The sequence below is a fragment of the Hippocampus zosterae genome, chromosome 13, assembly GCF_025434085.1.
Source record: "Hippocampus zosterae strain Florida chromosome 13, ASM2543408v3, whole genome shotgun sequence".
Classification (NCBI taxonomy): Eukaryota; Metazoa; Chordata; class Actinopteri; order Syngnathiformes; family Syngnathidae; genus Hippocampus; species Hippocampus zosterae.
The window spans coordinates 7,913,292-7,927,615 of record NC_067463.1 but is presented as its reverse complement, the minus strand read 5'-3'; the positions used below and the strand labels follow the sequence as shown (position 1 = coordinate 7,927,615).

Genomic DNA, 14,324 nt, shown 5'->3' with positions numbered 1-14,324 from the left:
CGGACAATCAAAACCGATCAGCGTGTTTGAAGCTGTTCAGACTGAGACCCATCCTGGGCAAATGCGATATGAAACTACCTCCCAAATGTGGTTTCAATCTGGTTCACCCAAAACATTTTATGTGCTTTGTGACTGTTGATACTACAAAAAGAGCCATCCGGTTTCAACCCTGGATGGGCTAAAAATCAGATTCTGGCTGGCAGTCTGAACAAGGGTTGTTTAATATATTGTCGTTGCTGACGGCGGTCTTGGGCCAGCAGAAGATCAGGAGCTTCTGCAACCCAAATCTAACACGGTAATCCACCATCGCTGTCAATTTTGGCAGTGTTTATGCTCGGTCACCTGAGAAGTGGGACAACCATGTCATCATTCATCTCAGAAAAGGACTTTGTCTGTTGCTGTTTCCAAACCACGGAGTTACCTCCCGTTAGACAAGGCCCTTTTGCTGACCTTGGCAAAGAACGAGACTTGCTCTTATTTTGGTGCCTTAACAGTTTTGAACTTTATCGTTTCATTTTTTAAAAATTATGTTAGGTTGCTTTATGTGTGATGTTGAGAATACAGGATCAGCATATCCTTAAAATGGAATCTTGCTGCATTTTACAGTATCTCCTCTGGCAAGTGTTTGACTGGTTCCTCAGGCCTCATGCTTCCCACTCTCACCATCACGCGGACTCCTGCTCTCCGGCACATCAAGCGTGACTAGTCGGGCCGCGGCATGTCTGCAGGCCAAGGCCACAAGTCCTTTTTTTTTTTTTCATTTTAGAACAATGCTATGATTGTGATGTCCAATCGAGAGTCGCACGGAAAGGAAACTTGCCATTGCGCGATGTAACAGCAGCCTGCTCTGAATCTTTACATTGATGTTATGTGTAGCCTCGAATCGTCTTTTCATGGAGTCTTTTTTGTCCCGTTTCCGCCTGTGTGATGTCTGTCGGTCCTGCCAGCAGCCTCTCACATGGCCTTTTATCTGTCGCTGGCCTGTGGTGCCGACACCCTCCTTTCCTGCTTCTCTCCTTCCCCCTCTATCTATTCTACTACCACCTGTCTTTTCTCCCAGGCTGTCCACGTCCTTCAGTTTGCAGGCTGCTCTTTTGCACTCTCAAAAGAGGGTGGCGTCTTCTCTCCCTGCACTCCCCGCTGTCTGTGCTGTGCCTCAGTAAGGAAAAAGATATGTGCAGGAGCTCGGGAATTGTTTTCCTGAAACAAAAACAAATACCAGTTGGGCGTGATCGGACTAGGGCTTGTTGTAGCACTGCCCTACATGCTAGCTTCCCTTTACACTACCGTGGATCGCTCCATAGTTGCAGTTTGGCATTTACGATTGTTTTTGGAACCTGTCCTCCGATTTCAAGGAAAAACAACACCTATTTTGTGTTTCTGCATGCTGAGTTCTAACCTGTACATTTTTTTTGAAGGATACAGGAATGTTTGGAGATGTTGGTCATCATCTCAATGCAATTTAAGTGTTTTTTTGGGGGGGGTCATGGTTTGTGTAGGCAATTGTAATCAGTTTAAGTGGGGGGTGGGGGGCTCAATTATGTTCAGAACTTTGCTGTTCATTCCCGTGAATAGAGGCCTCCGCTATACATGAATCTCTCCTATTGGCAGAGACAAGTGAAAATCCATAAGTAGGAGACCCTACCCCGAACCAAAAGATTTATGTCTAGTGGTTTATGTTTCTCCGGGGGACTCCATCTTTTTCCTGTACTCCAGAAACATGCACCTTAAAGTATTTGAAGACTCCAAATTGTCCATGAATGTGTGAATAGTTGTTTGTGTGTCCTGCAATTAGCTGGCAACCAGTTGCAGGCATCCTCTGCCTCTTAACCAAAGTCAGCTAGCTAGGCAAGGAACCCACACCTCTAATTTGGAGATGCAATATATAAAATGGATGAATGGATAATTCAAGGTGCAACTAGTACATGTTCGTTCAAGACAGTCTCAACCAATTAACTCAGATGAAGGCTGTTGTTGATGTAAAAACTCTGATAACTGGGAGCGCCAGACCTTATAATTTTTTACATTTGTTTTAGTTTCTGTTGTTGTAATCGCCTGCTGTCTAAATATTTTTCCCCATATGGCGTGACTTCACTTTTCTTGAATTCCTCCAGTTTCATGATTTAGCATTCCTCAACTCCCTCCTTCTCCTTATTTGCTGCCAGCTTACCTGGCGTCATTACTCAGAAGTCTTAGGAATGCCTGCAGATGTTTCCCCCTGTGTGACGCTGCATAAACACGCAAAAGCGATTCGTCACACTTCCCTCATCGTACTCGTAGGCAACATGGATTGTTTGGATTCAAGATAGAAGTCTCTACTGGAGCTCACATTGAGCAGTGACTCCATTCTCCTTTCCATGGGGAGTGACACAAAGACGAACTGACATCATATCAGTACTCCAAGGCTTATCACCCGTTTCTGGGTCTTTAATTAAGTTGATATTGCTGCCTTTCATAGTGCAGCTCATCTCCAGGCAGAGTAGAGCGCTGTCAGAACAATCACCATGAAACTTGGCCTCACTAATGTCCCAAGTAACATGAGCACACGAAGAAATGGAATATCATATCATTATTTCCTCGCCATGATTTTTCCCCATCTGTTATTAGAGTCCTCTATTCATAACGAGTGCTATGTAACGCCTTATCTAGACAGGTTTAGTGTCTTATCAGGCCGTTTAATGCTTGGATTAATTTCCTCTTCCTGATAATGCGAATAGCCTGTGAAGTGACAGAAATCAGTGATGCGTGCATTCTTTGGGTAGTATCCTTCACATAAATCCAAGGAAAGAATTTGCCCCCACGAAAATAGATCCTTGGTTGAGCAAAATATTCAACACGAGGCCGATGTGTTTACATTCCCACCTGGACTCGCTATCAACAGAATTCCAGATCTTTTGTCATCGTATCAAAAAATGTAAAATAAAAGGGGTGGGTGCGGCGGGGCTAATGTACTCACCCGGAGTATGATTGACAGCTGTTGTCACTCCTTAGAGCTGTGGGATGGTGAGACATACAGGGATGTCTCTGCATCTCGCAAAACATGTCTGTAATGTATCATCATGACGGGCCATAGCAAAGGCTGCAGACAGTAGCAAGGACCAAGTTGCTTTTTAGCCTTTCACTAAAGCCCTGAAGTAGATATTTACCCTTCTTCTTAGCCCATGGAATTACTGGGTTCGTTATTATGAGTATTATTATTATTATATTTATGTATTTATTGATTTAAATTTTCGATGAATTCTTTATCCTTGAGCATCAGCAACACCAGACTGGTGCACTCGATATTGATTCATTTCAATTCAAGGCACCCTTTTCTATCTCTTCCTACCCTGGTGCTTATTTGTCCCATGTATGTGCTCCTAGCCCGTGACCCTCTCGGCGGGGCCTCATCCAGCTCTCCTCCCTCTCTTCCTGTCCCCGTCATGCTCTCTCTTTGTCTGACTCTGTCAGACGCTGCCCCTCGCGCCACATTTCTGCTTGCACTGGACAAACTGCAGCTCCCCAACGCCCGCAAAATCCTTTTTCTGACGACTATTTGCTTAGAGAAGATATCAATTGTCATTTTTTTTCCTGTAGTAAGTCAAGAAAACTTAGTCAAATGTCCATCCATTCATGTTTCCTCATTGTTTCATCTATTTTGGGAGGTCTTATTCCCTCTCCTCGCATCTATGCCTTGCAGTCATTCAGCTTGACATTCTGTGCAGGTTTTTTTTTTTCCCCCACCACTGAATGCTTCTAAATGTCATGTGTGGCAGTAGAGGACAATCACTTCATTAAAAAAAAAAAATTAAAAAGTCAATAGTTTGTCTCTAACGTATCATTTTCCGCCATTTATTTCACATCACCTCGTCATGTTAGGCAAGTGACTATTCCTTCCAGAAACTGAAAGCAAAATAACTTCCAGTTGCTATAGCAGCCCATTTATCCAACAAACTAGTTGCGAGTGAGTTGATTACTCTCCGGAGAGGTTGCTGTCATTTGGTTAAATCCATATTGCCTACATAATTATAAGACACAGCCTTCTACATAACCCCATTCATTCTCAGGAAGTTGGTGTCTATCTGAGATGACTTAGCAGAAGACAAGACTACACCCTGGACTAGTTGCTGGTCCATCATAGCTCGCTTGATTTTCAATAGTGTCAGCCCATCCTGAATTTGAGTACTTGGAATACTCTGCATTAACACAGAATTGGGTGGAGTTCAGTAGCCTTGCTGTACTCATACAAGTGTTCCTCTCTTGGTCTTAACCTGTACCATGTCTCGATTGAATGGTTGTCATCGCGGATAAGGAACATAGTGACATGCTATTTTACACACATCAAACTTCGCTTTTCCCATCACATCTCAGTCCGGCCTGAGGCTTCACTCCGTATTGCTCACACTGTCAAGTTCAATTAGCTCAGCGCTGCTTTGCCCAATGTTCCTTTAGTTCTCTTACAAGAAGCACAGGCTGAGTCATTTGTGCCGTGAGCTGCCAGCGTCTTTGTTAAGGTAACACCGGGTCGAGGACCTGAGGGTGAAGGAGTTGAAAATTTCTTCTTTCCGTTGGCTTGTAAAGTTGCAGGATAAGTTGGAAATTTGACCCAGTTTTCTTTTGTCAAACCATCTTGACGTCTTTCATGTTCCTGCTTCCTTGTCTGAGAATGAAGGGTAATGTAGTTCTACGAGCCTTATGTTGCAGGCAAACCAAACACGAGCTGAGTGTTTCTGGCGACACGTTTCCAATGTAATAATGTGGGAATGCCAGGTAAACTACATAGACAGCTTCCAAGAGCTGCCAGGACCGACTGCTGTCAGGCTGCTGAATAAAATTAACAACAATAATAATAATAATAATAATACTTAAATGATGTGGAGGACAATTGTAAATAGCACTGCGATTTATCCATTTTGTATTTATATTGCACTTAATTGAACGGTGTTTGTTGTTTTTTTTCTTCTTTCTTCTTTCTACCTACATTCTTGCTGCTGGAGGCTGCAAATTTCCCCAGTGTGGGACAAATAAAAGATATCTTATCTTATTTAGCATTAGCCAAAGCGATAACAGAACCACTGGTCTCCAGATTGACTAGCGATGTTCAAAAATTTTTTATATCGTCTGGCGGAGGAGCCCTTCCTCTCCCCAGCTCGAAGGAACCACTGTCTAGTTGTGCGGTGGAAAAAAAAGCATGCGAGACGCGCCGCTGTCCGATATCTCGTGCCCGGTCTGAAACTAGCATGATTGCGCAAAATCTATCAAATGAACGTATGTTACAATTAGCACAATTAAAAAATTATTTATCCCAATAAATAAATAATGCGCTTTACAACCCAGTGTGCCTTATGTATGAAAAGCTTTCAAAATAGACCAGTTCATTGATATTACGCTAAATTATACGGTGTCCTTTATGGTCCGTAAAATACTGTGTATGACACCGAGCAGTACTTCTTGCTGTATTGAACCTGACCTCTCTTAAGTGTCCTGAAATTATTGAGTAATAATAGTGAGTAATAGCTATTATTGTTTTCATGGTACGAATGTAAGTTTATGCCATATTTGTAAATGTGCTGATTTTTATAGCGAATACTGCCCTGAAGCTTCATTTGGAGAAAAAAAAAATCTGTCCGAAGAATCGCAATTCAATCTTTCGCTGAAATCATTCAGCCCGAGTTCACTTTATTTTCTATAAGCACTGTGCCTCTATCTATAAATGCCATAGGAGTTTGTGGAAAAATTAAGACATTCATTACAACTTTGCTCTCTGGCTATGCACCAATACTTGGAAAATACATCCTTCCCTTGTTTCTACCCCCAAGATTTTACCAAATAAAAAGAAAAGGATGCCCCCTAAGGACTGATTCCAAATGCCAGTGTTGACTTGACACTACCTCAGTGCGATGGATCTCCAAAATGATTTACGAAACCTTGTCCAGAGAGGAAATGTTCTTGATGTATGGACTGTCTGTCGCCCTTTTCTCTCTCTCTGCTGACAGCAGTGGCAAAGTTTGCAAAGGAAACAGGAAAGGCCTGAGCCGCTTGGTGTTGGGACGGATATCCTCTTCAGGAGCCGTGACCCCTCCCCTCTCACTTAACTCTCCCTATCTCCTTTTTATCGGGTTTCCCCACCTCCAAACAAGCTGCATTTTATCCACATTTCGACTCAGAAGGGCTCCGAAGGAGGGAGTTGTGTTATTCTGTGATTTTCGGATCATTAAACCTGAGCAAACGATGTGTTGGCATGGCGATGAGGAGGATGAGGACAGCTCGGAGGTGATGTTTTGTCAGCTTGTTTGTTGGCTTTGTGTGTTCCTGTAATGGCAAATCGCTGTGAGTGTGAGTGTTCAACGCTGTGAGTGTTCCTGGTGGATTGTCTTGGAGCGAGCAGACACAGTTCAGTTGAAATTTTGAACACGAAACAAGAGACACTTGTTCACAGGGACAGCTTTGTGACATTTTTCACAAGACAATCATCACGCCTCTGGTCGTTTATACACAAGGATGTCATGTTTATCCATCGTGTGGTCATTGGGAAAAAAATCACTTCAAATAATGATGAACGAAGTAAATAGCATCTTTAATTTGCACGGCAAGCCCTTACCATCCTTTTTGGTGGTCTTTAATATTCAGTGGACGAGCTAGGACATCTCTCTCATGGTGTGACCTGCAGTTTGAATTGTTACTTTTGTGTCATGCAGTGATAATAGATGTCTCTTTTTCCTCGTTATAATTGTCTTTTTAATTATCATTTCCTATTGCGTGACATAGAAATGGTGAAAACCAAACTGAATTGCACTACTTGGTTGCAACCTTGCTGGAGAAAACAAAACCGCTGTTAAAAATGTAATTATCATTGAGGGGTAAAAGACAATGATCTGTTTCTTTAAGTGGATACGGTAGTCAATTAGAGCAGAGGCCACTAATTGAGGGAATACTGAAGACACTCAATGGCATGGGTTCCTGTCAACCACAATGGTTTTAAATATGACATATTTTTACAAATTTTGCTTGCTTTCACTTTTGTGAATTTATTGTTGTATTGTGTGTTATATGTTTAATAAAAATAAACAAACAAAACATATACTTTCAGGCCAGTTCAGGAGCAAAAAATGCCATGCTTTTCTGGCTTTAAATACACACCAAGTCATTCTACTTATCTGCATTCCTTTTCTCATGACTTGTCATTCGGACTCTTTTCCTCGAAAATCCCCCATCATTATCTCTCCCTCTCCATCTCCTTCCTTCCATTACATATCGGTGTATCCTGCCCATCATCTTTTCCTCTTCTGGTGAACTCGCCATCAACAGCTCCCGCTACCAAATTGGGAGCTCTTGCCTTGTTGTCATATTTTATTGCAGCCTCAATTACATCTTTGCTCTCCTTCCCTCCAGAGTGACCCGGGCGGGATGTCGGTACTGGAGCAACTGGGTCTGGACCAGAACTCTGACTTCTCTGACTCTAGCGTGCAGCAGCTTCTGGATGAGCAGCGCGAGAGGATTCGCCGGGAGATTCGCAAGGAGTTAAAGATTAAAGAAGGAGCCGAGAACCTGCGCAGGGCCACCACGGACAAGAGGAACGCTCAGCAGGTTGGCTTGGCAGCCCAAAAATTAAAGAAAAAAATCATAATTTTTGTGTGGAATAGAGCACAAAACAGATTTGGTTAAAAAAAAATCACAAATAGCTAATTTGGCGAAATTCATACATAAACTTCATCTTAACTCGCAAACGTTTTTTTTTCTCTCAAATCCATTTCTTATGCAAGGACTTGACCTGAACTTTAAACATTAGAAAACAAGAATGTGTTTATGAATTACATTTGTACTGCCCCAGTCGGCCCAACGCTAATGAACCTCGGGTGGCTTGACATAGTAACGTAGTGGCCCACTGAGCGGATGTTAGAAATCACAAACTCAATTCCAATGAGACACATCGCCAAAACAAATTTAGAGAATGACGTGCACTCTATTTGTGACACAGAGTGAGTGACTGAGGAAATATGGTAATTACCACTGCTGGAATGATAAATGCTTGGAGTCCAGAATTTGAAACAACAAAAGCTCTCTAACTCCCTTGGTTGAATCCTTCAGGTGGACACCCAGCTTCGGAGCTCCAATCGCAGGCTAGATAACCTTCATGCCCAGCTCCAAGAACTAGACGCTCACATTGTAGTGAAAGGAGGAGATGAGAGTAAAGGTAGGCTGTCAGCACGAATACTCTGCAAGCTCTGTCAGTTTTACATCAACTCCGACTTTTCTCTTCTCCCAGATGAATGTCCTCAATCTCCTGGGGCGGAGAGCAGAACTTCAGCCCACAAGGAGCGCATTGCTGCCCTGGAGAGGCAGCTCAACATTGAGCTCAAAGTCAAGCAAGGAGTTGAGAACATGATCCCCATCTACGCCAATGGCTCCACCAAGGTACTTTACTAAACATTGTTCAGTCATCCATGTATACTCTGGATGTCCGTGCACAAAATAGGAGTCGTTTACAACCGCTTTCACACGCAGAGAGATTTCCACAAAGTAGCCGCATCATCAACAAAACAGAAAATCGACCATAGCATTTTACAACAAAGGCGGAATATTGCCATACATAGGGGTAGCGTTTATCCCGCATATCATATATCATTAAAAAGTTTGATTGTGACATTGCAAGCGATATTCTTTTCAACAAGACGGGCCGGTAGAAGTGAGGATCAGCACTCGAACTCTACCACACACACACAAACTATGCACTCACACACTTGCTCATTTGCAGTCGCACACTCTCAAATGCACACTCCCTAACATACACACATACAGACATTCACACACTTACACACATGCACTCACAGCCACACTCACGCACACCTCCCCCACATGGTTGATCGTAGAGTTGACCTTCCTGATTCTCAACCTTGGAACCTGCTTACGCTACACTGGAATAGTAATCCGACAACGTATAGAATCTCTATCCTCCCTTCTCTAACGCTCGCCACATTGTTCCCCTGAATCTGAAAATCTCTATTTGACTGAGAGTAGGAATGATATGGTGTAAAGGTCTGACCAAGTTTGACCTTTCTGTTTGTGTCATCAGGATAAGAAGATGCTGCAGACTGCCCAGCAGATGCTGCAGGACAGTAAAACCAAAATAGACATCATCCGCATGCAAATCCGCAAAGCTGTACAGGCCACCGAGCACAACGACGACACACAGGGTATGTGCAGGTTACCTCTACCAAGGATGCTCACTTGTTAGCTAGCAAGCGTATACAAAAAGAATGACTCAAGTGACTATCACAAAACCTTAGAGGTGTCTTGCTCAGATGTTTTGTACGTTATGTGCCCTGACGGAGGGATCAATGCCATTTCATGGCAAGTGACTCACTTTGTGTCAGGCAATGAGTGCTGTCGACAATTCCTACCTCTCTAATGGAATAAAAAGGTCCCAATTAATGACTTTGATCAGGTGGTGGATCACAGTTGAACAAAGAATCATGAAAACCATGGAATACACCTACAGGAATAGAAAAAGGGCAGAAAATAATACATTTTCTTTTGCATTTAAATCGGAATCCACTTTTCTGAGATGGTGGGGGGGGGGCTTATGAGGTGCCATTGGTACTTGACTCGGTATCCTTGTGGCTCTCTGTTTCTTTTCAAGTTCATCCCAAAAGTGTTTGACGGGCTTCCTCCAGACTGCACTCATCCAAGCTTTCCTTTTTGCACTCTGAGAACAGAAATGGGCCTTTCAAAAACAGTATCATTCATCCATGCATTCATTGTTCTGCCTGGAAGTATACTGTTAGTCCGTGATGATACAATGCAATAAGATTGAGGCATATGACCCAATACTTTTGTCCATGGTGTATTGTCAATTCTGTCCTCTCATGCTTCAGCTTTTTTTTAAAGCTTCAATGCTCCCCTTACAGATGTGACGTGAATAAGGGAATTAAGATGCTCTTCTCCTTCTCACTAGCCAATATAGCATTCCCATTGTAGATGTTCTTATTTCAAGGTGAAATTAGATATCATTGCTTGATGCAATTTATCATGCAATGTCATTGCCATCATGCGATGAATCCAATTGTCTTTTATTTGTTTTTTTGCTTTCATGTCCCTTAAACAAAACAGATTTTCTCGCTCAACATAATGTAGTTGTTAGGAAGAATAAGCTTTCAGCTAATGACGTCAGCCCTCCCATTTTTCTTCCATGCTGTGCTCCCACATAGATAATCTTAAGTTATTCTGGTTCATTTAAAGCACGCACACACACACACACCGTTGTGTGTCGAGTGTACACAGACGTCTCCAGGGACCACACCCTCTGGAGGGGTGATCTGCCAGAGTCCATGCTAAAGGCAGACCACCTTATTTGGAGATACAAGCACCCATAAGCCAACTCCACTCCCACTGCTCTTATTAACCCCCAACCCCCCAACCTTATCACTCATGCGACATTTTGAACCGTTCACAAATCATAGACCTTTTTAATACTTTTTGAGATTTGTATCCATGTTCAGCAGCTGGACAAAGTCAATTGCGTTATGCTTTGTTTTTCTCCTCCTATCTTATCCTCTTCATCTTCCACCTCCTTTTCTTCCACTCCCCTTGGTCCCTTATCTGCGCCATGAAGCGCATTACCCACTCTTGAGAGGCCCTATCTAAGTGGACCACTCAGATGTTGGAGCTGAGGATGACCACTGTGTCTAAAAGACTGTTTTTGCTCATATATTGTTAAAATCTGGTTTTAAAGAGAAAATTATCCTTTGAAAGATTTGAACGTTATGGAGGATGACAAATGTGCAATTCATAGATTGTAAACAAACCTCCAGGCTCAACTTGTTTCTTTTCCGTCTGCTTAATCCGTGACACTTATTCTTGATGTTATCATCACTTAGCATACCTCCGGGTGAGTGCTTCTCCATTAAAACTATTACCAAACAAGCAAACCAGGACGCTGTTGCCTCAGCATGAACTGTGATGAGACAGAATTCCACTAAAACTTCCTGGATTGGAAATGTAACATGATGTCTCTGATGTCACTCTAGGTAACCACGACATGTGTGGGGTGGAGCTTCGCATCGAGGAGCTGAGGCATCACTACAGGGTGGAACATGCTGTCGCTGAGGGAGCCAAAAACGTGCTTAGGCTCCTGGGGGCCAGCAAGGTTCATGACAAGAAAGCCCTTTCGGAGGTAAAGTTAGCTATTGATGCTTTTGTTTCCAAAGGAGGAGGCACCCTTCAGTTTACGATGGCTATATTTCTGACCTGCAACTGACTTTCAGACACATATTTAATGTAAGTCTGACTTTGCTACTGCGTTACAGTAGATTAATAATGACTGTTGCAATTTATTTGACCAATTAGGTAAAATGAGATCATTTCTCCCAATTCGTGGCACAGTGGTTCGGAATCACCCGTCTCGCAGATTCTGCGCATTTGAGCATACCACAATTCGAAACAACCAAAAAAATGAAATCTTCCTAGTGTGTTGAAAATGACTTAAGATGATAAAATGATAACCATGGATTTACATTTTTTTTTTTTTTTTTTTAACATTTGATGGCAAGCACTCCAGTGATCCAACATTTTTATGCACACATTTAAAAAGGTGATTTTTCCATAATATCCCCATTCTCTAAACATAATTTTTAAAGCCGCCTTGCTTCTTTTGTGTGCACAGGCACAGTCTCGACTGAGCGAGGCCTCTCAGCGCTTGGACCTGCTAAGGGATTCTCTGGACCACCGTCTGGCCGAGCTGCCTGAGGACCACCCCAAGGCCAACGTCATCAAAGAGGAGATGGTGCTGTCCTCATCACCAGCCTTCAGCTCTCGCCATGGCGCCCCCTACATACACAACCAGTACAGCACCCTCAACAAACCCTCACCTCTCACAGGTATGAGACCAGAAACAAGACTCAATACCACCAGTCACGAGATTTTACTTTAAAACTAGTTCAACCGTGTGTGCAGGGACCTTGCAGGTGCAGCTGCTTGGCTGTGTTGGGTTGTTGGAGTTGGTGCCAGGGCGCAACAAGGGAACTGCTGTCATGTTACCCTGTTACAGCCCTGGAGATACACGGTCTTTTATGAGGGCCAACAAGGGACTCTACGGCCGGAGTGGTTCAGTCAGCGGAAAGACGCCGAGTAAAACAGAGGAGCTGTCTTGTAAGTACAACATAAAAGTTAATTCGAGCCTCCAGGTGACGTGTTTCCTGACCTTCGTTAAGGCAACATACATAAAAAAAACAAATCTCAAAGCACACCACCAATCCAAAATTTCACAAAATGTATTTTATAAAAAAGTATTTTAGGCTATAATTTTTTTTTTCTTTGGGGAGCAATTTTGCAATTCAGTCAATTTTAATTTTGGGGAATTGTTTTATTTTATTAGGTTAATTAATCCAAGCGATCGGAAACAAGGATTTATTAAGAAATACAAATGTGACAATAAATTGAATGAACACTTTTTATTAAAGAACACTTGGGCATTGCGCCTTATTGCGCTTTCCTCCTTCTCCCATCTAATGGAAGAGCATTTAATTGTTCTGCCTGTCATTTTACATTGCTGGCATAGCTAGATGTACAAAGACATGTTTGTAATTCATACATCATCATTTTTTGAGAAATTAAATGAAATTTGATAATTTCCTACATCACCACAAAAGGTATCTCCCGAAAGGTGTCCTGGCATTCCATTGTACAATAGTTCTTGACAGAACAGTTTAATTGGCTCCATGACTCACCACAAAATGTATTAGTAGATCAGTATTTCCTACTGAAATGATTTGAAATTCCATTCATCTGTTCATTTTTTCAAAAATCCATTCACATTTTTTGTCGCAGTTGTCCTGGTACCGCTATAATGCGAACAACTGGAAAAACATGAGTTTTTCTTTTTTTTGCCCAAGCATGTTCTTTTGCTATCCCTGCACATTGCCACTGAAGCAAGTCAAACTGCATTATGTTTGCTAATATCAGATGTTGCATCTGGGCAATTTTAATATTGGCTCTATGATTGCGAGACAGGAAATCCGCACATTAGGCTGTCGGTGTTCTCACATCAGAAGTTACTCAACACCTTTTCTTTCCACAGCCACTTTCATCATTCATCTTTCATTATTCTACACATACACTCGAATAACTGCCAAACATGCTTTTAAATATTGCCGCAATATTTTATAATGGGTTTTAATCTTTCATGTCTTTGCAAAAAAAAAAAAAGAGGAGCAATATATTCAACAGATTGACATTAAGTTTTTCGAGTCTGCCAGGTTTTGGGGAATCTTAAACTCAATAGCATAAACCAAGTGACCAAAAAACGCTGAATATGTGAAATGTGCTAATGCTTGGCCTTGTCAGCTTTTTGTGTAGGAATGTCACCTTGCTTACTAAATACGCCGTATGTATGTGCAGCTGAGGTGAGCGCCGTGCTCAAGCTGGATAACACAGTGGTGGGCCAGACAGCATGGAAGACTGTCGGGGAGCAGGCGTGGGACCAGACCTTCACTGTGGAGCTGGAGAGGGTCAGTCACATAAAATTGATATTTAGTCTTATGTTGTACTGGGTTAAAAAAATTGGCTATTTTAATACAAGCTAAAGTTGGCATATTCAAAGTTTGGGCCAAAGTTATCATGTTCATTTAGTAAAAACTGCATGCATTTTCCCTGCATGTTATAGTCGAGGGAGATGGAGATTGCGGTGTACTGGAAGGACTATCGCTCGCTGTGTGCTGTGAAGTACCTGAAGCTGGAAGAGTTCCTGGACAATCAGAAGCACAGAGTTCAGCTGGAGCTGGAGCCTCAGGGCCTGCTGTTAGCTGAGGTAGAAAAACATTCATGATGTATGTACTGCAACCTAAATGTTCCGGTGAAGTAAAAATAAAATGTCTTCTAAATTTGGCACACCAAACGATGCTGCAAAATTTGAATGGTTAAAAAAAATGCCAAGTATGTAGTATGAGGCTTCAAAATAATGGAAAATCAAGCCGGTCTCCGCTTGCTTTCCAGGTGACATTCTTCAATCCAGTTATTGAGAGAGTCCCTCGCCTACAAAGACAAAAGAAGATCTTCTCCAAGCAGCAAGGTGAGAACATCTCTTTGAATTGAATTGATTTTTAGCTGTCCCCACACGCTCATCATTCAGCAATCAATACAAGTTAGCTAATAGTAACCTCTAGTGGTTACCAATTTTCATTTACAGTGTTTTTGTTTAATGCAACAGATCGCATGGCATTCAGAGGGCACTTCATTAGGTACACATGAATGATCAAAATAGGTCCAACGCAAGAGTTGTATCAAATATTCCACTTTTTATGGCAACTTTTTTTTATTAACACTGCAAGAGAGGTAGCAATTAACAATGT

The 14,324-nt window shown here is 42.2% G+C and overlaps 3 protein-coding genes across 5 annotated transcripts in view; 2 read left to right on the top strand and 1 right to left on the bottom strand.

Annotated features, from left to right (window-relative positions):
- Positions 1-14,324, bottom strand: part of LOC127613503 (UPF0575 protein C19orf67 homolog) — a 61,266-nt gene that overhangs the window by 17,499 nt on the left and 29,443 nt on the right. The window lies entirely within an intron of this gene.
- Positions 1-14,324, top strand: part of prr36a (proline rich 36a) — a 90,460-nt gene that overhangs the window by 54,691 nt on the left and 21,445 nt on the right. The window lies entirely within an intron of this gene.
- Positions 1-14,324, top strand: part of pkn1a (protein kinase N1a) — a 32,826-nt gene that overhangs the window by 10,811 nt on the left and 7,691 nt on the right. Inside the window, exons 1-11 of one of the 3 annotated variants that reach the window (XM_052084069.1) lie at positions 6,085-6,252; positions 7,372-7,566; positions 8,068-8,173; positions 8,246-8,394; positions 9,053-9,173; positions 11,007-11,152; positions 11,642-11,855; positions 11,932-12,126; positions 13,375-13,484; positions 13,640-13,783; positions 13,969-14,044. In XM_052084069.1, the coding sequence (XP_051940029.1) occupies positions 6,211-6,252; positions 7,372-7,566; positions 8,068-8,173; positions 8,246-8,394; positions 9,053-9,173; positions 11,007-11,152; positions 11,642-11,855; positions 11,932-12,126; positions 13,375-13,484; positions 13,640-13,783; positions 13,969-14,044 (1,498 nt within the window). In that variant the 5' untranslated portion in view covers positions 6,085-6,210. Of the gene's footprint in view, positions 1-6,084; positions 6,253-7,371; positions 7,567-8,067; positions 8,395-9,052; positions 9,174-11,006; positions 11,153-11,641; positions 11,856-11,931; positions 12,127-13,374; positions 13,485-13,639; positions 13,784-13,968; positions 14,045-14,324 lie in introns of those variants that run through there. The other 2 variants (XM_052084068.1, XM_052084070.1) reach the window with 2 other exon arrangements.